This window comes from Cebidichthys violaceus, unplaced genomic scaffold, assembly GCF_023349555.1.
Source record: "Cebidichthys violaceus isolate CVI_PGR_0920_01 unplaced genomic scaffold, fCebVio1.0.p SCAF_3, whole genome shotgun sequence".
NCBI lineage: Eukaryota > Metazoa > Chordata > Actinopteri > Perciformes > Stichaeidae > Cebidichthys > Cebidichthys violaceus.
Genome location: NW_027176483.1, coordinates 5,049,754 through 5,071,100, shown reverse-complemented (window position 1 = coordinate 5,071,100; position 21,347 = coordinate 5,049,754). Strand labels below are relative to the sequence as shown.

Genomic DNA, 21,347 nt, shown 5'->3' with positions numbered 1-21,347 from the left:
CCTGGAAGAGAGTGGTGTGAGTCACGTCAAAGAGGCCCTTTTTGCTTTTTCAAGAATTCGAGCATTGCCCGTAAAAAAATTATGCAATGCAAAGCATGTGGCTATCACAGAGGAGTTATGTAAATGTTCATATGTGTGTACTTGTAAAGTGTTAACTCTGATCCAGAATCTGGATCACTCATTCTGCCAGGAGCAATTAACATGTCTTCTAAGTAGAACTCAAATTCAGATGGTTACAGTGGAACAAACGGAGCTCTGTGAGGAAAACAATAACGTGAACTCTGCAGCATTGGAGTACATCTATTGTTCACTTTCTCAGTGGTCTGAATTCTTGTTTGGAGCTTGGCTTGGATCTGTTACATTCCATACCATATGTGGAGGCCTCACTCTGCTCAAGTGTGCTGTGTCAAGCCCTTTGTTTGGTCAGGCCGTCTTTCTCTTAGTGTGCATTTTTGTGTGCGTGAACAACTACACTGATTTGTCAGTGTAGTATAGTAACCTATAGCTTCAGCCAATGCCATGCCAACAGCTCTGCCATTAATCACACTTTTGTAAAGCTTACAATAGCCGTTATTTGGCAACTTACTTTAATTGTATATGCAGTATGCGCTTCCACAGATGCTTGTGTGCTCTTCATCGTACTGGGCTTTAATCTTTGGCGGTGATGAAACACAGATGTGGTCATTCAGATGTGGCAACTAGCAAATGGTAACATCAGTTTTCCTGCTTGGCATATCAAACATTCTTAAAAGTATCAGCAGGAACACTCAAAAACCCTTCCTTCCTCTTCTTCTTTCCTATTTGGCGTGCAATTCTCCTAAAGTGTGGTAATCCTCTGTCCAAGCAGGAAGTCCTATGAATTTGAGGATCTGCTCCAGTCGTCTACAGAAAGCTGCAGGGTGGACTGGTACGCTCAGTCCAGACTGGGCCTTACACGCACTTTATCAGAAGAGAATGTCTATGAGGATATAATAGGTAAGCTATATACATTTTGGAATCTTCCACAAACGTAGGTAGGTTGTCCTGTTTTCTATAGCCTTCATACTCTGCATGACCCTTTTTAGTTTCATTTCTCATATCAGTGTGCATCATAAAGTTGAGTAACAGAGGTGATGAAGAGGCCAAGCTGTCTTTACTCTGCTCCGGTTTTAATTTAGAGCCACGCTGCTTCTTTTTTTATTAAAAATGACATGTGGAAATTTGACCTACGTTCCAACCTTATTGTCCGCAGGGTTATGCCAACCCCACCTAGAGCCTGTTTAATTTCACAACGCACAATAGTGTGCGTTGTGTGCGGTCGTGCTGGAGCTGAGGTCGGCTACTGTGATTGTCAGTGCAGCGGGGGGGCATCTGAGTGGCTTAGGGCCATGGCACATTACTGCCAATTGCTTCAATGTGTCTTTGGTTTTCATCCCAGAGACTGCTGTGTAATGAGTGCTGCTTGCTTGCAACAGTCAAGTGAACTTAAGTTATATTTGAGTGATGCCGCAGCTTATTTTGGAGTCCTTTTATAGTTTCCTCCTTCCATACAATGGTGTTGTTCTTTAAAACGCTCTGACATTGTTCACCAAACACTCATCAGGGTCCCACGGGTGAAGGAACTCAATATTGCTGACAGAGATATAGCAAGTGATGAACAGTTGTGTTGTCCTCGTGGTGTTGTCATCAACCTCCACACGCAAACAAGCTTTCCCTCAACACATAATCCACATGCCCGTTTCAGATTGAGAGGAAAGCAACTGTCACCGGCACACGTATTTCAGACGCACGTCTCGATGACGGACGCAAACTTGCATGTGCGCAGCTGACAGCGCACGCAAACACACCGAGGGGATTAGTGTGACGTTCTCGTCGGCCAGCAATGTCAACAAAAAAAAAGCAGTACGCTGATCCCTCGGTTTCCTCAGAGGGAGAAGAAGCGGAGAACTGAACGTCCCTCTTCATCCTCCGACTCCTACAGGTCACATCTGGTGGATGGATTGATAGAGCAGAGCAGAAGAGAGATACAGAGAGACGGATACAAAGAGAGAAAGAGGTTTTGGAAAATGAAACTCTCTCTCTCCTTATCCTTATAGGACTGGTGGCTAGAGTTACACTTAGCATCAGCAGTGCAAGCCTCTAATCACAGTTGAAACGTATGAGCTGGGTAAGCACACTGCTGCCTAAGGTAGCTCTCTGCACATCTGGAGTAGGAATTGTCTGGAAAAAAACAAACATGACTGATATGGAAAAAAACAAATACTTGTCATACCGCTTGTGTGAAGCTGTTGTGAATTCAAGGTGACACTTATTTTTTAGTTTTGTAAGAAACAAATGTTTTTTCTTCTGAAGATCCTCCATCCAAGGAGAACCCCTATGAAGATATAGAGCTGGAGAGAAGTTTTTTAGGAAGCAAATGTGTTTCACCTGCCTCCTCATCTCCTGTCCCTGACACGCCAACTAAGGTACCTGATCGACAACACATTACTGTAAAAAACAAAGTAGATTTGAAGAGCTTATACTAAAATTTCTTTCCACATGTCTGTTTTTCATCATCTGCCCTCCCCAGCTCTCCGCCAAGCCTGGCTTCTTCAGACAAAATTCAGAACGGCGAAGCTTCAAGCTCCTGGAGCTACGCAAGACCGGCAGGGACACTGGCATCTCCTCCCCGTCTCGAATCAGCCCCCCCTCCACACCCAGCAGCCCCGACGACACCCCCTGTCTCTCTGGAGACCCGTACAATCGCAGGAGGAGGAAAATCCCCAAGGTATGGGAGTCTGAGAGGCCTCTCACGGAGCTCACGCTGCTCTGTCTGTGATTTATGGTCCGGTGCACTGCTCGGGGAAAGTTCGGAGTGGCCCACTCATGCTGCCGTCTGGGGATGAGTAAGGCAGGGAAAACATTTTGTGATGGATATTTCTTGTGTGAAGTGTGCCCCAGAGGAAGGCCTCCCAGAAGGTGTATTGAAATGATCTTGCGAGGAGCCTGGCAGATTTGGTTTATTTGTATAAGGAGTTAGAGATGGACATTTCTTTCCCTTTACCTCCTGCAGATGGTGCTGAAAATCAATGGCATCTTCGAGGCGCGAAGAGGGAAGAAGCGAATGAAGAGGGTGTCTCAGTCCACAGAGTCCAGCTCAGGGAGAGGTGAGGCAGGCCACAGAAGTTGCTTGTTTTGACCTTTTCTTTGCTTTTACATCAAATGTGGATTTAGTCAAACTCCCTGTTTACATTGTTTTTGTGTTTGTGTTTGTCTGTTAGTTAGCAGGATGTCTCATACGCTTGTTAACAGAGTTCAATAAAATTTGGTGGAAAGTTAGGCTATGGGCCAAGAAACGAGTGATTAGTTTCTGGTGGGAGAACGGATCCAGGTGCAGATCCTGGTTTGCATCCAGGAATGTTTTTAAAATCTAAGACATTTACGCTAACATTTTCACAATTTTGTCATGTGCTACGGCACTTTCTCGAATAAGTAACAATCTTCGAATGAATTGTCTGGTTTGACACGGAGGGTCACACAAGTTAGGCAGAGGACAAAGAACATGAAAGACATGCTGTCACTGCGACACTAACACATGTCCACACACTAACGAATGCAAGCATCAAGAGTGTATTAGTGTACAAGTAAACAGCTAAAAATAAATAAATATGAATACAATAAATCAATAAATCCTGTGATGCACCCAAGCACACTCTACCCACTGCAGACACATTTCATCAGGCTACCTTTCTTCTGGCTCTCAGTTTGACCAGAACGACTTTACAGGTCTGTCTCCAGTAGCAATCATGTGTATCCACTTAGTTTTATGGGCAAAGTTACATTCTGTGGTCAGTTGAGACTGACCCGTGTTTCAGAGGACTGGGTGGTTTTGCGTCGTCGCGGCAAGAATGAAAGCAATGAGAGCAAATTCCATGTGCTTTGAGTTCCCTGTGATTGTCATTTGCATTCTGCTCACACTCTGTTTTTCCTTTTTCCCTCGTTCTTCTCTTTAATTTAGTGACGGATGAGAACAGTGAGTCGGAAAGTGACACAGAGGAGAAATTAAAAGGTGAGAACCGAAAAAATGAATGCATGCATTTGCAGTAGCTTTATACTTGGGGAGGCCAAGCAGTGTATAGATCTGTATCTATGTCATTAGTTACAAATGAGCACAATAGCATTTGTACAATGACCGATTCAGATCAGTTTCTTTCTTTTCTTTGTTCCACTGTATATCTAACATCGAAAATATACACAGATGTAACTGCAGAATGCCTTACATGGTGGCCTAACACTGACCTCTGTCATGTATATGCATACATGACACTATTTACATGAAATGTGTGTTTCTCTGGTCCTCAGCCCACAGTCAGCGGCTGGTGTCGGTCCAGTCCATGCTGAGGCAGACGGGGCGGTACCGCACTTTGGAGAGGGATCTGATGGAGTTGCAGGAGAGGAAACTCTTTGAGTATTTCATCGTTGTTGCGCTCCACAAAACCAAGGCTGGAGTCCCGTACCTGCCAGAAGTCACACAGCAATTCCCCCTCAAGGTAAACAGGGGTAGAAATGTGACTGAAGCACATTTTTACCAAAATGAGACACTGGAAATTTTACCGCCGAAAAGAAGACATTATTGTAAATATTATTATTTAAATAGATGTCTACTTTCCAACCAGACCAATGGTCATAATTCAAACCTATATGCTAGTTTATGAGTAGCTGGAATGGACTTTTCTGAGAAGAGCACAGAACATTGTGCACTTATGAGAACAGCAACAGCAGGTTTTATGCAACAACAAAAATGAATATCCCAGTGATATCTGAGCAGTGATGTTTACTACTGACTAAAGAAAAGATGCAAACAACTTTCACCAGGAAAAATACAAGAAAAAGAAAGTGTTTACAGTAGATTACCTCGTATGTAACACTCCTCAATAGTGTGATGTTAACAAGACGTACCATTATCTTATTCTCTCATTGAATTACCTTTGGCTATAGTCGTTACTTACCTACAATAGTGAAACTACAGTTTTATGATCAGCATTATGAAGAGGTTAACACAAGTTTAGAATTTTTTTTTGTCATGTCAATAGAGAAAAAGTTTGCACTGTAAGTGGTTATTTTTGTAGTTCATTATATATTTTTTGTGTGCAGATGTATTATTGTATAGCAACCTAATCTGTGATGGTCTGAGACTTTAATGGCGTTGTCCTTCAGGCATCATGAAATATAAAAATGCTCTCTATTTTTTTTCCATCCAGCTTGAAAGAAGCTTTAAGTTCATGCGGGAGGCTGAGGACCAGCTGAAGGTCATCCCTCAGTTCTGTTTCCCTGACGCCAAAGACTGGGCCCCCGTCGACAACTTCCCCAGGTCAGTCCGAGTCTGACTGCCGCCACGGCACTTAAGAAATAAAAAAGTGAAACAAAACAGGGACAGAGGAATTTCCCGGCAGAGTGTTAATAGCTCAGCTGTTATCGTTGTTAATAACCACTTGTTAGAGAAGAAGCTGAAAGCCCAAAATAGAAATGGCCCCCCCTGGGTCGTAAAGATGACGATAAAGCGCCGTCAGTGACGAATGATTACAGGGAGAAGTGGTGGATTTAGCACCTTACACCTGGTCTGTTTTTACACAATCACCTCTCTTTGTATGGTGTTTCAAATTGGCTGTATTACCAAATACCTCCTAGCTCAGCCTCTCAACGTCTGCATTGTTCCGAGAAGTGATGATGTGTGTCCTGACGATGACGGCTAATTATTACCTGGAGGCAAATGTTGGATGGGGGGGGGGGGGGGGGGGGGGCACCAAACACACACCTGCTTTGAACTTGCTGACACTCTCGCCTGTCGGGAAGGTTGCCTCCAGTCAATGAGCACCTGTCAGGTAGAGCTTAGGAGGATTTGTGTGGATATTTGCAGAGTGAGTCTGTCCTGTTTGCCAAAACGCAAAGTCCAGTCTTGAATTTGTTCTGTTTCCACAACACTGACTTTGAATATTTTCCAAAATGTCTGAAATATCTTCATTTTTTTCTCTCTTTTTCATCTCCAGTGAGACGTTCTCATTTGTCCTGACCGGTGAGGATGGAAGCAGGCGGTTTGGTTACTGTCGGCGATTACTGGTATGCTCGTCAATAGCTTCTTTTGATATGATTTTGATGTAGATAATCAATAATTTACCCTTTTTATTTTTGTTGTATTATCCTGCAAATTGTCAATTCATATTTTCGGCATACTTCTTGAATTTGCTTGATAAAATGATTCCGACGTTTCAAAGTAAATGTGTCTTCAAAGTCTCGGCGAAACAAAGGCTTGGCTTTGCTCCAGTCGCGTAATCCTGTGGTTGTACGTGGGTGAGCGGTCTTGTGACACTCCTCTGTTTTGAAGCTGTCTTTTTCTTGCTGCCTGTTCACAGCCCAGTGGTAAAGGCCGAAGGCTCCCTGAGGTCTACTGCATCGTCAGCCGCCTGGGCTGCTTCGACCTCTTCTCCAAGGTGCATATAGTGAACCAAGCAGGAGTTCGCGCGGAATTGCATGTGTTACACAAACGCATACATACAACCCCAATGCCGCTAAAAGATTACAGAGCAGTACCACCCTCGGTGCCCACAGAGCCCCACCCACCCTCTGGCTGCTCTACTTTCCCACTGAGCCTTGCAGTCCTGGCTGCAGTACACACACATGTGTGAACTGCAGCTGATGTGGTTATCGCAGTGCAAAAGGTTCCCTGTGTTGGGCTTTAGATTCATGTCGGCCTGTGTACATACATCTGCGTAGTGTACATGTCTTCATTGCCAGAATGGAGTTTGTTCGGATACAAAGAAGGGTAACTACTGTATATCTGCTGTTATAGGCAATGGCAAATAGATTTAAAGCTGTCTGTGCATTGGAAGTACTCCTGAATATGTGTCATCTGTATCAGATCAGCTACATAACAGCTTAATGCTAATCAGATGTGTACAGTATGTGTGTAGAGGGGTACACATGATGGATTCAGGCTGTTCGCCATTTACTGACTTTTGACTGTCTCCACTGCATCATGACGAGAATGAATAAGCTTGTGATGATGATATCCAGTGGTGTTAAGTATCCCAAAGGATGTTCAGTCCCACTGAGTTCCCTGACCCTTAAAGTGGAACTTTAACCAGAAGAAGGGAAATCCAGAATCCAATAAATAAACATTTTACAGGGGTGTACAATGCAGATCAAATCTTTAGTATATGTGATTTTATATTGATTTTATGGTATAGTACGGTTTTTACAGAATCATTTGAGAAACTTTATGAAAAAAAAATAATTGAAATGTCTGTTTTTTGCTAATCTAGTAATACCTGACAGGTTAAGGCATTTCACCATATGCATGCTATAATAATAATTAAAAAAATGCAATTACAGCCATAAAACAGTCCTGCTCTTTTAACTGCAACGCTGCTTCCAATAGCCTAATACACCCAGAGATATAACAGGGATAGCTACCATGCTACAAATAACATAGAAAAATAAAGGATAGTTGATAAAAGTTAAATCATATCCAGATATCATCATATACTGTAAAATAGAAATGTCTACAGTAATATTTGTGCTTGCCAGTATTTAAATTACAGAGCCCCTTTCTCTGTGTTTTGCAGATCCTGGATGAGGTGGAGAAGAGGCGGGCTATCTCCCCTGCTCTGGTGCAGCCTTTCATGAGAGGCATAATGGAAGCTCCCTTCCCTGCACCAGGAAGGACCATCACTGTCAAAAACTTCCTACCTGGCTCCGGGACAGAGGTGAGATGATGGCGCTGTCGCTGTGGAAAACAGCATTTGAACCAAGAGCTTTTCACCCCATTCGTGGAGGCAAAACCCAGATGCTTTTAAAGATTATAGAATCACATTATAATCTTAATGCGTATGTGTGTTTCTCTCCGTCCTGCAGGTGATAGAGCTGTGTAGGCCATCGGACTCTCGTCTGGAACATGTGGACTTTGAATGTCTCTTTTCCTCCTTGAGTCTCCGCCTCCTTCTCCGAGTGTTTGCCTCTCTTCTTCTGGAGCGCAGAGTCATCTTCACCGCCGACAAACTCAGGTTGGCTCCGGCAGCATGTTGCTACAGAGCACTGTGTCCGCTCTCCGACCCTAAGATCACGTGTCCAGCCCTTGCAACAGTCCTGGGGTGGACGGAGTCATGGAGTCATGGCGGTATTTTAATGCATCCTTTTAATTAATCTGTTGTGATCAGATTATGAAAGGAAGTGTTTTGATGCTGGGAAGACAGAGTGAAGAGTTTGAGGGATGTGACAGAGTAGCCCACAAACAGTCTGAGGAAAAGAAGATCCTGACGGAGTGTGAGAGGAAGGAATGCTGTTGTGTTATACAGTCGCCTGGGGAACAATCACTTCTTCTCTGGAAAACTGTCATGGGTGCCAGATAGAAGGAGTTAGGCTTTGGAGCATGACTCCAGAGCTAACACGTGTGCACAGTGACGTCACCACACCGACGCAGTCCACTTCAAACCTTTAACTGTTGTGGTGCAGCTGGTTTCAACACGTGGACTAAGCAGAAGCAGTCGTTCAGATTTAGGTTCAGAATCTTTTGTGCATCTTCCCCTTCTCGCCCATGTGCTGTTGCTCAAAATTACAAGAAGCATTTCTCACCAGAGCGCATAAGCAGATCACGAGTCGTTGCACATTCTCTACTGTGGAGTGGAAAGTTGGCCTCGTCAATCAATTTCTTTTATGAATTAACTGTGAGCAGATGCACACCTGGGAGAGATTAAGGGAACAGCGTGGAGCGAGTGTGTTTGCTGCCGCTGTATAGTTTTTATACGTGTTGCATCACTGTCCCCTATGAGATGCTTTTTTAACATTCCTCTCAGGGTTTGTTGGAGCAACACGAGTGAACTTTTAGCATTATGTTCCAAATTAAGAAATGAAGGACAGGAGGGGCTCATTTTCTTAAAGAGTTGGTTAGCACCATCTTGTGGTAGAGAATAGACTTGTAGTTTGAAAACTCCCCCCAGACATGCAGTAAGAACCGTTTTTTAGAGACATGCTTTGCTTTTTGGAAGATTTTTGTGATCTATTTTACTATTTCTGTGAATAACATTGAGATATCAAATTATTTTGTATTGTCTAGTACCTCGGAATCAAAGAGCAAGACCTCTTTTGTTTCACTGTCATTCTCTTGACCTTCTGTACATGTCAAGAAGTTCGCCTTTGTGTTTTGTGGGTTGTTGAAGAAAGTCAACATGGTAAATGTAACTAACTAAGGCAGCGGTAACGCCTCTGTTTTAATAATCTAATAATAAAACATTAAAATCCATTATTATAGTGTCTGCTGAAGGTGGATATTCAGTTTAAAATGTAATATGCATTTGTTTGAAGGCTTATCTTATGTTTTCTGTGAAACAACTACTTGTCATTGTTTTTTGAGAATGAACCTTTTCCTTTCTCTCTTCCTGCAGCACGTTGTCTCAGTGTTGTCATGCAGTAGTGGCTCTGCTCTACCCCTTCACCTGGCAGCATACGTACATCCCCGTGCTCCCGCCCTCCATGTTGGATATTGTCTGCACCCCCACCCCCTTTATAGTCGGCCTCCTCTCCAGCTCTCTGCCTCGACTCAAAGAGCTGCCCATAGAAGAGGTGTGATGAGTTACTTTTTTTTTTGTTTGTGATGCACTGACTGTGGTGCCCTTGACTCTGGGCCTTTTCTTCCGCTGAACAATAGCTCCAGGAAATGACATCACTCTCCCTCCGCTCTTCCCTCAGGTCCTGGTGGTCGACCTCGGCAACAGTCGCTTCCTAAGACAGGTAGAAAAACCATAAAAGCACAAGTGAAACAGTAAAAATCTGTCTCTCGCTACCTGGAGTCCTTTTCCACATGTGGTGGCTCCACCAGATGTTATGTGAATACATGTTAATTCACTGCAGTATGTGCAGATGTGTACTGTATTTACATCTGTGTCTTTTCCGCCACAGCTGGATGATGAGGACTCCATTCTTCCCCACAAGCTGCAGGCAGCTCTCGAGCATGTGCTGGACAAGAGGAAGGAGCTGGCCTGTGAGAAAGGAGATCTGCCCAATGGTGACTCAGCGTACTAATTACAGTATTTTCTCTGTTAAGATGTACCGTATATATACAGTAAACGTACCTTTTATTAGAAGTACCAACTATACAAAAGACAGTGCTGTAAAATGATCAAGAGTTCTACAGTGCAGTTTAAGTGCTCTTAAAGTTATAGGCTGTTTAGAGTATTGCCAAACTTAACCTCCAGCTTTTAATATAATTTAAGATAATAACTCATCCCTGAGCAGATCCCTAATGTCCTATGACTCATAAAGCAGTTTGGTAATAGTTGTGTGATACATTAAAGCATTCTTTCTGGATGGCAATTATTTGAATCATTTTCCAGGACTTAAGTGTATAATAGGATAGCTACATTCAAGTCTTCCAGGTTTTTCACTGGGAATTTTATTTTATTTTTATCCTGCTATTTTGTGGTTGAAAATGTCACATCCCAAAAGTAATATAGCAACACTCTATAGTGCAACATAATATAATTACTGCTTGGTGTGGCCGCAAGGACAACAGACCTCAACGTTTCAATCCACAGAGTTCAGTGCAGCACTGCTCCATCGCAGCAGTTAGGAGTTTTTCATGACTCATACACCGTTGGATTGTTTCTCCAACTTGGGATCAGGATGCAACATGAGGCTGCTTATACATACAGAGTTCCACACGATTTGATTTTACATAAAAATAAATACAATAGGTATGAAATGTTTCATATTTTTGTGACACTTTCAAAACCATATCCAACAGGATACAGTGAGGCGGTAATATATGACAATGCAAAACAATGTAATTTGGCTTTTGGTCTCAATAAAATGTCTGCCATAATGTAAAAAAGTTAGGAGTATGATAAGGGGAGTATCTGTGAAGCTCCAGTAGGTAGGGAGTTAGAAGTATGATTAAAAACACCTCGGAGAGATAATGGTTGCATCATTGGTATTGATCAATCTTTTCCCAGATACTGGATGTATAAGTCATTCTCTTTTAATAGGGCAGTAAAGATGCTGTGATTTCATCTTTTCTCATTCATTTCTATTCACTCCTGTACCTCCACCCAGACTCCAGCTCCCTCAGCACGGTGGTTTCAGAGGCCTTTGTGCGTTTCTTCGTGGAGATGGTGGGTCACTACTCCCTCTTCATGGCTGGAGCAGAGCGAGAGGATGAGTCTATCTCCTCCCCCACCTTGCCCAGCCCCTCTTCTCCCCCCTCCTCGTCCTTTCAGCGCGACCCTTTTCGCAAAGCGGTCACGTCCAAGAGCTTGAAGAGGTTCCTGGAGGTGTTCATGGAGACTCAGATGTTCACCTGCTTCATCCAGGAGAGGGAGCTGCGCAGGCAGGGCCTCAAAGGTACCGAGATCTGATGAACTGCAGTAGTGTTACAATACAGTTTAGAACAGTTGACGTATAAATACTGGTTGAACACCAATACCTGCTGTAGCTGCATATGTGAACTATAGATATAGTCAAAAAGACAACCTCCACTCATTCTCCACTTATTCACTTGTTTTGGCTTTCAACTTCAATCACATGATCTTCATCAGAAGGAGAATTTTGCTGACTATTCATGGAATTGTATTTCTTCACAATACAGTGTACTTTTGTTTCGACGAGTTCTAAAAGTGTTCAGAAGAAAATGGAAGTTTTCTTGTAAACAAACTGAATGTAAAGATAACTTCTGTGTTGCTCATCTTTAATTTCATGATGAGGCCTGTGTGGTACAGTCAAAAGCTCCAGAACAAGGGAGTAAGTGGACCTTGAGTTTAAGGTGTTTGTCTTGAAATATTTGACTTTGTATATTATTTTCCAGGTTTATTTGAGGTGAGAGCACAAGAGTATCTGGACTCGCTGCCGGGGAGCGAGCAACGAGGAGTCAACAAGTTTCTCAAGGGTCTAGGTGAGAATTACTGTTGATCAATAAATTAATGAATCGGTGAGTGCTCCGCCTGAACTCACACTTTGTATATATCATTTTTTAATTTGATTCACATCTGTTGCTTTTCTTCAGGAAACAAGATGAAATTCCTTTCCAAGAAATGATGTTTGGAGTCAGGACGTCAAGTGAGAAAGTAGGAAAACGCATGGAGAGGCGTGTCGTAAAAAACGAAGAAGAGGACGCGCTCCCCCCCCCGGACGAGGAGAACGTAGCGATGGAGACGTGTCTTTAGGTCAGAACAAAGGAAGACCCTTGAAGTGATCTGGACTTGTAGTTTGTGAACATGAGGGAATCTGGGGAAAGTTAGGGTTTAGCTCCCAGTGTCATTCCGTAGTGTTGTGAAGGGTTTACTCAGCTTGGACCAAAACTCCCCTCCAACACGATAAAGCAAAGTCTATCAGTGTCTCGTTAGATTTCTGCCTTACAGGTTACAGCCAATCCCTGCAGTGTATTACTGTATAGCACAGCACAGTGTAAATGTCTTTAGGAACAGTGTTCTCCCTTTTTCGGTCACTGACCTCACCTATAAACCTGTAAGAGGGAGCGACACTGAAGGTCCCGTTTTGTACAATACCTTCCTATACATTCCAAGTATTTTCTATAGAAGCTTTTATAAATACAACTGTACAACTTCTTCATCAACAGGAGGCTTTTAAGTTAATTTATATTCTTTTTAGATAAACTTAATCTCTTAAGTTTTTTGTTTTTTTTTCCCCTTCAAATGAGTGCAAATAAATCTCCTGTACTTTGTAATAGGCTTTATTTAACAGAGTCTAGTCCAGACCGTTTGTAGATCACTTTGGCTTGTTGGGTAAATGGACCACTGTTTTAAGGAAAAGGAATGAGCGCCAAATTTAAAAAAATCAATGTGAATACATCTCTCACTTGGGTTTGAGTAATGGGTTTGGACGGACTCGATGTTGAAGGAAGATCTGTATCTTAGGCCGACTTGTATCTTTGATTGAGAATGCAGAAATAAAGTGATTTGAATTTGTGAATTAGACAAATGACTCTTTTCATACATTTTTTTATTCTATGTTTTGTCAACTTGTAACACAGATTTAAAGGGAGACCATATAACTGTTGCTGTTGCTGTTGAGTTCTTGGATCCTACACTTCCTATAATACAACTCAACTGCATCTCAATGGGGTCTTTCCCTAAAAACATTGAGTCTGCAAGCAAAAGACAAGTTTACTCAAGGAAGTTCAATTGAGTAATTGCTCCCCATAGCTGTAGTAAGTTGGCTTTATGTTTCTTACGGAAGGAGTCCCTTCCATCCTCCAGGTGGCGCTGTCCCTGCATCCTTTGCCCCTCTTCACATGTCCTTACAGAGAAAATAAAGATAATGTATGAGGATAAACAAATGTATTCCCCCCTAATAAGACACACCTAAATCATCACTGACGCAGCCAATACGCCCTTCTCATGGAAGACATTTTGACTTGTCATAGAAGGAAAAACATCGGTGTAATTAATAAAAAGAATGATGGCTGAATTCCATTTAGCTGCTTTGAGTTCAGGGTCCTGGTATGGCGCAGTTGTGTCTCACACTTGAATAGAGAGGAGCCATCATCGTTCTTAGTTACATCTGTGCTTTTCCTAAAATTAAAAGATATGTATGCTTTGGGAAAAAAAAAAGGTCTATTGGTTTTAGAGGGGAGTTAATCAGTTAAATGGAGATCACCTGTGTGCAATGAAGTGGTTTTGTTGTTGACTGCAGTACAAACACACCTACATCTGCAAGGCCCTGCTTTTGATGAGTCAGTGTTGTTACACCATGAGGACACAGGAACACTTCAGGCAACTCAGTGAAGAGATGATTGATAAACACTAGTCAGGCGATGGACACAAAGACATTTATAACACGTACGGGTCACTAGCCATCCTCTGGAGTGAAGTTAAATCTGTCCGTAAGAGATGCAGAGAGTGTGGCACAGCCGTAAATCTACGTTGAACAGATCAGCATCTCCAGCTGAGCACAACTGCTAATCCACCAACAATGGTGAGTGTAAAATGTGGTATACCAGCACATAGCTGCGTACTATTTGAAACGCAGATGATTCATTTGGTCAAGTCATAGCTGTAGTCAAATTCCAGGTTAAACCACAGCACTATGTCGTACCCACAACCTCCACTGGAGGACTCTGTTACCCATCATGTACATCCTACAGCTGAGTCCAAAGTTTAGAACCACATCTCAAGACAGTTTGGGCTCCTTGCCCTCAATGACTTGCACAACATGCCTGAGTCCAACAATAGTTCTGCTTTTGTCTGTTTATGTGACAATGCAAGTAAAATGAATGTGAAAACTGGGACTGGAAACAACGTTGCAGGTGGCATCCACCCCAAAATGTTTTTAAAAATGTTGAAAATATCAAATTAAATGCATTTCACTTTCTCCTTAAACACCTGATAAGAAGCAACGGAAATGTACTTAAGCTACATTCTACCACATTTAACATCAGGAGGTGTAGGGGATACATAAACATGTATTATTACATGAAGCCCAAAGAAAGAAAGAGAAACATGTAGCGCAGTAAAATACTAAATACCAATGTTATGGGTTATGTGGTATAACTACAAAAAAAGTTTAACATCTTGCACCTTTTTAGCTCCTTATTTAGTTCTCATCTGGACAAAAGTATAACACCTGTGTCATATACACAGTCTGTTGTGTAACTCACTCCCAGCATAAGTCATTGTAAAGAAGTTTGATTGTTTTCTTATTACCATGTTGTCATGTTTTTGTTTGTCCCTCATCCTAAAGGCAGTGGCTTTTACAGTATTTTACAGTTATTCTTCATATTTGCTTTCCACTCCACCCTATCACCACCCTTTCCTTTCTTTCTTGCAGCCCTCCTCCTCCTCCTCCTCCTCCTCCTCCTCTCCACCCCTTCGTCATTACGCGTTGACCGGTCAGACCTGCCTCCCTCACCTCCCCTCCCCTCCTTCTCCCCCGTGGTCTTTTTCTCTGGCTTTTTCCAGGCTTCATGTCATACCACGGCTAATTCCTGAAATTCCTGCCCTCCTCTCCGCTTCAAACAAACTGCTCCAGGAAGGAGACGAGGCAGCAGAAAATAAAACAAAACAAAATAAAAGAAAAACCTTACTGAATTACTCTCCATTTAAAAAAAATAATATTAATATTGCTCTACCAGCCTGCCCGCCCGCCAGACGGCTAGTCCCACCAGGTAAGCTCCTACAAGTGTTTTATACTATTTAAAAGTGTTGCTCTCGTGATTTAAACTGCGTCTTCTGTCGGAGTGTAAACTTTAAAGTTTGTTGAATATTGTGCATGTGGAGTCAGTTCTTCACTCCGCTTTCTCTCTGAATGCTTCTCACTCACTGTCGGAGATAACATTCCTCAAATATCTCGCATTTCTTCGCTCAGATTCCTGCATTTTTTTTCCCTGTAATTCCAGCACTGGAGTGTGTGTGTGTGTGTGTGTGTGTGTGTGTGTGTGTGTGTGTGTGTGTGTGTGTGTCAGTGTGGTTTGACTTCCTGTGCTTGCAGCCGGAACTTTTTCTTGTTTTTTTTGAAGGAATAACGTCATAGCGGAGCAGTCAAACATTAGCGTCGGCCTGGGTAAAGTTTTACTCCGGCAAACTGCGATCATTCAAACTGTGCATTTATTAACTAGCTCGTTTAATTCACCGGGTTTATTTTTCCCACTCTTTTGTCAACAAGTGGAATGGCTGACAGTAGTGTAACCGTTATTGTTGCTTTACGTTTCTCAAGCTTCATTTGCCTTGTTAGATAATTAAAACACCTGTATTTCATGACGCTTTGTACAGAAGGAAGTATTCAGATCATGTATTTAGCCCAAGAAAAAGTCAAATATAACGCAATGTAAGAAAAAAGAATACGGTTACAAGTCAGTGTTGTGCTTTCAAACATGCCGTCAAGTATAAAAGTAAAGAATACAGCAGTGGAAGATGTATTCAGATCCTTTACTTTGTTATGTAAAAGTAACACCATGTATAAATACTTCATTACAAGTCATATTCAGTATTTAAAGTAGAATAGTATTAGCTAAATTTACTTAAAAGTATACAAGTACTCACTGTGCAGGCAAATGGACTCTGTCAAAGTTATTTTATATTTATTTATATTGTAACAGGCTACAATTGAATTATTATTGATGTAATGATATCAAACAACATTGTGATGTTGGCCAAGGTGGAGGCAACTAAAGACTCACTGACATAAATAAAGCACAGTAAGAACACTTTCCTCTTTAATATAGTGGAGTCAAAGTATACAGACGCAGCAGGTAGAGGAAGCAACACATGGAAATACTCAAGTAAACTTTAGAATGAGCAACATTTCAGGAGCTACTGTATTTCATAACTTCCAGAGTGATGTGGTTAACCTGATAATCCTGTTTTGTGAAATAACCCAAACAAAGAAACCCAAAGTAATTTATAGAGGGGCTGCTGGAGATTATTTTCACTGTTGCTTCATTTGCTGATCATTTTCTTAAATACTGTGTTTGGTCCGTTTGGTCTATAAAATGTAAAAAAAAAAAAAAAAGGTGACTTATTCAAAGAGCATTGAACGGCATAGTTTGCAGTCCAAAATCCAAATATGTTTAATTTACTAGAAGACAAAGAAAACCAGCAAATATTCACATTTGAGAAGCTGAAACCAGTGAGTTTTGCGTATCTTTTGCTTTAAATGATCAATAATCAGAATTGTTGCAGACTTTGTTATTCTTTTTAATTTTCCGTTTACAACATGCTTTTTAGCTCTTGTGAAGGACTCAACATGATGCACAACTTTACCAAATGTGCTTCTCCAAACAAAAGTATGCCATCTTGCTTATTGTGTAAATACGGTGTATCTGTGTGTGACTGACAGACTCGGTATTGTACTCCATACGGCTGCATAGCTGAAAAGGCAGCGTGAGTGAATATTTACGGTCAGGGTTTGAGATGAATAACACGGGGGCTTGCCGGGTTGTGTGTGTGTGCGTTATGGAGTCCCAGAGGGGCAACAGGTGGATCGGAGCATAGTGACAGTGTGATGAGGGGTGGGGGGGGGTGGGGGGGTTAAAGAACTCACTTGTCAAAGCCTCCTCTGAAGTGTCTGACAGCCAGAGGAGTTTGGGTTCTTACTAGGCTTTGGTCCTTTTGTTTTCAAGGCTTCGGGTTCACTATTGTCTCAGACTATGAGTTGTATTGTGAACTCTAAAGGTGTATTGTTGCACTGCAATAGCATTTGTGTGTGTGTGTGTGTGTGTGTGTGTGTGTGTGTGTGTGTGTGTGTGTGTGTGTGTGTGTGTGTGTGTGTGTGTGTGTGGGTGGATGTGACTGGACCTAGAGATGGATGTGTATGTTTGTGTGGGTGAATGAGTGGAACAAGTAAGAAGGGAGGTAAAAAAAAATATATATATATGAAAAGGTGTGTGAGCAAGCAGGGATTTTTTTTTTTGTTTCAACCTTGTTTGTGTGTGTGTGTGTGTGTGTGTGTGTGTGTGTGTGTGTGGAGTTGCCCTGAGACAGGTCCTCGCCTCAGCGGAGGAGTTCTTTATCTGCCGTGCTCATCCCACATAGCGATCATTCCTCCTCCGCTCGCACGAGGGAAACGAATAATGCCTCAGATATGAGCCTTGCAGAACAAAGACTTTCTGCACACACACACACACACCCCTCCTTTTCTACCAACCGCACTCTGCACCCACAGCTCTGTGCGATGTGTGTGTGTGTGTGACTATGTTGTCCATTGATTCCAGCCAGCCTGATGGATCTTTCTGTTGGACTATCTGCGGCTGATCTGACAGACCCTCTGTTCTCTTTGGCTCCAACTCTTCTGTCAATGACATCTAGAGAGGAATGAGGGTCGAGACTTGCCTGGTCCCTGAGATAACGAGTTGGAGCTGTGGGATGTGGGAAATGTACAAAGTGCAGCTTGAATTATTTTAAGAGGTCGCCTTTTTGATCCCCATCTCTCCGTTTAAAACAGCTATAACTGATTTTTATTTAATTTTTTGACCATCTGGGGGCAGCAAAAACAAGCTTTAAACACAAAATTGCCACACAAGGTGATAATATGTCAAACTATTATTTACGCATCCAGCAGGTATACGGAGTAACGTTATTCATTTGAAGAAATATCTGCCTCTTTAGCTGCTAAATGCTCCACTACGTTCACCAGCTGGACTAGGCCTGCACTAACCATTATTTTCATTACTGATTGATAGATATGGGAATTATATTCTCAATTAATAGATTATTTGTTTGGTCTATAAAAAGTTGGAAAATGGTGAAAAATGAGTTTAAAAATGAGTTTATTTTTCTTGTGTGATTATGGATTGAATGTCTTCTGGACTGTTGGTTGGACAAAAACTAGCAATCTGCACACGTTACCTTTTAGGCTCAGGAAAGTTTGATGGGCATTATTTCCAATTTGTAACATTTGATGAAGCAATTGATTGATTAATCAATAAACAACATGGCAGATTAGTTGGTATGACACACTGTAGTGTTTGTGGGCTTTTTTCATATCAGTGTGTGAATGTTTGTTTTAAAGAGGAGTTTGCTCTCTTTACGTTCAAATGAACATGAATCTGTGACAACTCCACTGTGTGTGTGTGTGTGTGTGTGTGTGTGTGTGTGTGTGTGTGTGTGTGTGTGTGTGTGTGTGTGTGTAATGTGCACAGCTTGGAGACTCCCACTGGTGCAGCCCAGTGGGACTTGGTGCCAGAGAACATGTGCTCTCAGCATAAACTCAACAAAACAAACCAGTTTTTCTCCACCGGCCCTCACTGCGACTTTCCATCGCATAGCTTGATCCTCAGACTGAGTTTCCTGCTTTTACATTCCCGGCCTGATTAGTGGAGATTGTGACCAGTTTAGTGTACACACGCACACACATACACAGACACACACACACTCAAGCATGTTATTGCAGTATTGTGGAGTTTTTGAGCTCTGCAGACAAACACAAACCTACACAAATAATGTAGGTTTTGGTCACGCTTCAATGTTTTTCTATTTTTCTTGAATATTGACTTGCACTATCATACACTCAGGCCTTTGCACTTCTTCCTAGTGATTGCTGATAATGATTAAATAGCAGCAAGACAAAGAGTTAATAGCTAGCAGCTCTGTGAGGGTATATTAAGGCAATTTAGTGCTTTGAGCTAAATGCAAGCGATGTGATGCTAACATTCTCCTAGTAACAATGCCAGCAGACTCTTCTAGCAGAAGTTAGTCTAGCGTTATAGCATGCTTACATTTGCTAATAGGCACTAAACTGAAAGTACTGCTGAGGGTGATGGGAATGTTATTAGCTTGGCAGGTATTTGGTCAAAACCCAAAGTATTGGACAGAGGGACATATTGGCCTGATGAAGGTGCTAGACGAAGGTGTCAGGGGACCACAATAGTTATTGCAATTTTCATCCTGAGGGGGACATGAGTGTGTGAACCAGATTTCATGGAAATCCTTCCAATAGTCGATGGGCGTTTCACTCCAAACCTCAAACAAGTTTGAAGGAAATCCATCCTATAGTTGTTGAGATATTTTCGTCCAGACCAAAGGGATCGACCAAATAAATGGCCGGTCGACATAGAGCCATGCTAATAATACCAAAACGTATAAAACGCACTCAGTGCCCTCGTGTAGCCTAGCTACCCTCCCACTTGTCTGGCACTGGTCCAGGGCAAAGGTGGACAGGGGCTCAGCTATACCTGCAGCTTCATGTGGCGTTTTACTCTGTTTTGGTGTGTGTGTGTGTGTATTCACGTGAAGGCTTTGTGTGTGTGTGTGTGTGTGTGTGTGTGATGTCTTTCAGTGTTGCATATGAACCTGCTTTGATGATTTCCGTGTGATGCGTGATACATACATGTGGGCCTCTCTTTGTTAAAGTGTTTGTTTTTTTTCCTCATAATTTGATGCCATGAGTGTGTTTGTCCCAGTTGGTCAGTGTGTGTGTGTGTGTGTGTGTGTGTGTGTGTGTGTGTGTGTGTGCGTGTAGTTGTGTTAAGGGGTGGGGGGGGCGTTTGAGGGGTTACGTGGCCCCCTGCCTGACCACAGCACCAGCTGGGGGATTATCCCGTTGAGCGGATCCAGGGAAGAGGGGCCTCGCTATTGCTGGATGAGGGGAGGGATGGGGAGGGGGGGGTGGAGGGAGTGGAGGGTCGATGGTGGAAGGGGGGTTGTTTTAAGGCATGGCTTAGGTTAATTAACATCCTGGACACTTTGACGGAGGCACGGAGCAGCACACTAATGGTTTTATGGCCTCCGCAAATCTCACAGTGAGCGACAGTGGTCCCGAGCTGGACTTGCAATTATTTAATAATCTGTTACAAAAACAATGGAAATGTTAAATTTCAGTCATGTGTTGTGGTTTATTTTATAACGTTTTATTGTGTTGTGATTTTTAATGAAGCATTTGGCTCGCTGTCAAGCAGTCGGGCAGCTCGTGATCAAGATTAGGGCTTATTGTATTGTGCAACAGAAAGATTAACTATTTTTTGTTTTTATGTGCCTGATTTAATTCAGAAAAGTTGTATTTGGATTAGTTTAGAGTTTAGTCGCTTTTGTTAAAAGTACGAATGCCGGCCGTAAAGCTGAATTGCAGTGGGATAAAAGACACAACTGCAAATTACCACCATGAGGATAACTGTTTTATGTAGTTTTTGTTTGACTGTGGTTCTCTAATTTGCTGTTATTAATGTTAAGTGATTGTTGATTCTTGATGGCAGATTTCTGCAACAAAACTAGTGAATATATACATTAAAGCTACAGTTGGTGTCGGGCTCTTTGATTTGGATAAAAGTCTTTATCTGTGTGTAGCTGTGCTGAACACACTTTCTTTAAACATACGCTGTAAAAGCAATCAGTTACTAAAACCTTCACAGCCTCACAAGAGATGACCCGCTAACTAGTTGATCATGAACAATCTCACACTCACTTCAGTGTGGTGCCGGTTCAGGTTTTCCTTTTTGGGTCATACTGAGTTCAAAGGTGAGACTTTTCATATTGTGCACCAGTTAAAGGAGAACATTTCTTTGGCTGCCACTAAAGATTATTTTCATTATCGATGAATTTGTGAATACTTTTTCTGATTAATTGATTAGTCATTCGATCTATAAAATTATTATTATTATATGAACATGTATGAGCAGTAATTTCAACACATTTTTCAGTTAAAAACCCTGAATATTACCCTTATTACATTACTGGAGGAAAACACTTTGAATTGAATTATGTGTCGGCAGGAAAGATAACCATAGCGGCAGCTTCAATCCATAAATATTACTGTTCTCAAAAACAATCCTACCTATCACGAATGTATTGTGTTTGTTTGTGTGGGCACAAGTGTATTTTATCACTGTGTGCTTCTACGTCTTCATTTGTTTATGTGTGCGTGTGTGTGTGTGTGTGTGTGTGTGTGAGAGAGAG

General features: G+C 42.0%; 1 protein-coding gene across 1 annotated transcript in view; it reads left to right on the top strand.

Moving 5' to 3' along the window:
• Nucleotides 1-12,942, top strand: part of si:dkey-82f1.1 (DENN domain-containing protein 2A) — a 33,331-nt gene extending 20,389 nt beyond the window's left edge. Inside the window, exons 4-20 of the mRNA XM_068722940.1 lie at nucleotides 848-975; nucleotides 2,332-2,444; nucleotides 2,549-2,746; nucleotides 3,032-3,125; nucleotides 3,977-4,027; nucleotides 4,321-4,508; nucleotides 5,220-5,329; nucleotides 6,006-6,075; nucleotides 6,369-6,446; nucleotides 7,581-7,721; nucleotides 7,870-8,018; nucleotides 9,396-9,573; nucleotides 9,700-9,741; nucleotides 9,910-10,015; nucleotides 11,062-11,349; nucleotides 11,810-11,896; nucleotides 12,008-12,942. Coding sequence (XP_068579041.1) covers nucleotides 848-975; nucleotides 2,332-2,444; nucleotides 2,549-2,746; nucleotides 3,032-3,125; nucleotides 3,977-4,027; nucleotides 4,321-4,508; nucleotides 5,220-5,329; nucleotides 6,006-6,075; nucleotides 6,369-6,446; nucleotides 7,581-7,721; nucleotides 7,870-8,018; nucleotides 9,396-9,573; nucleotides 9,700-9,741; nucleotides 9,910-10,015; nucleotides 11,062-11,349; nucleotides 11,810-11,896; nucleotides 12,008-12,039 — 2,053 coding nt within the window. The 3' untranslated portion in view covers nucleotides 12,040-12,942. The remainder of the gene's footprint in view (nucleotides 1-847; nucleotides 976-2,331; nucleotides 2,445-2,548; nucleotides 2,747-3,031; nucleotides 3,126-3,976; nucleotides 4,028-4,320; nucleotides 4,509-5,219; nucleotides 5,330-6,005; nucleotides 6,076-6,368; nucleotides 6,447-7,580; nucleotides 7,722-7,869; nucleotides 8,019-9,395; nucleotides 9,574-9,699; nucleotides 9,742-9,909; nucleotides 10,016-11,061; nucleotides 11,350-11,809; nucleotides 11,897-12,007) is intronic.
• Nucleotides 12,943-21,347: the final 8,405 nt, after the last annotated feature.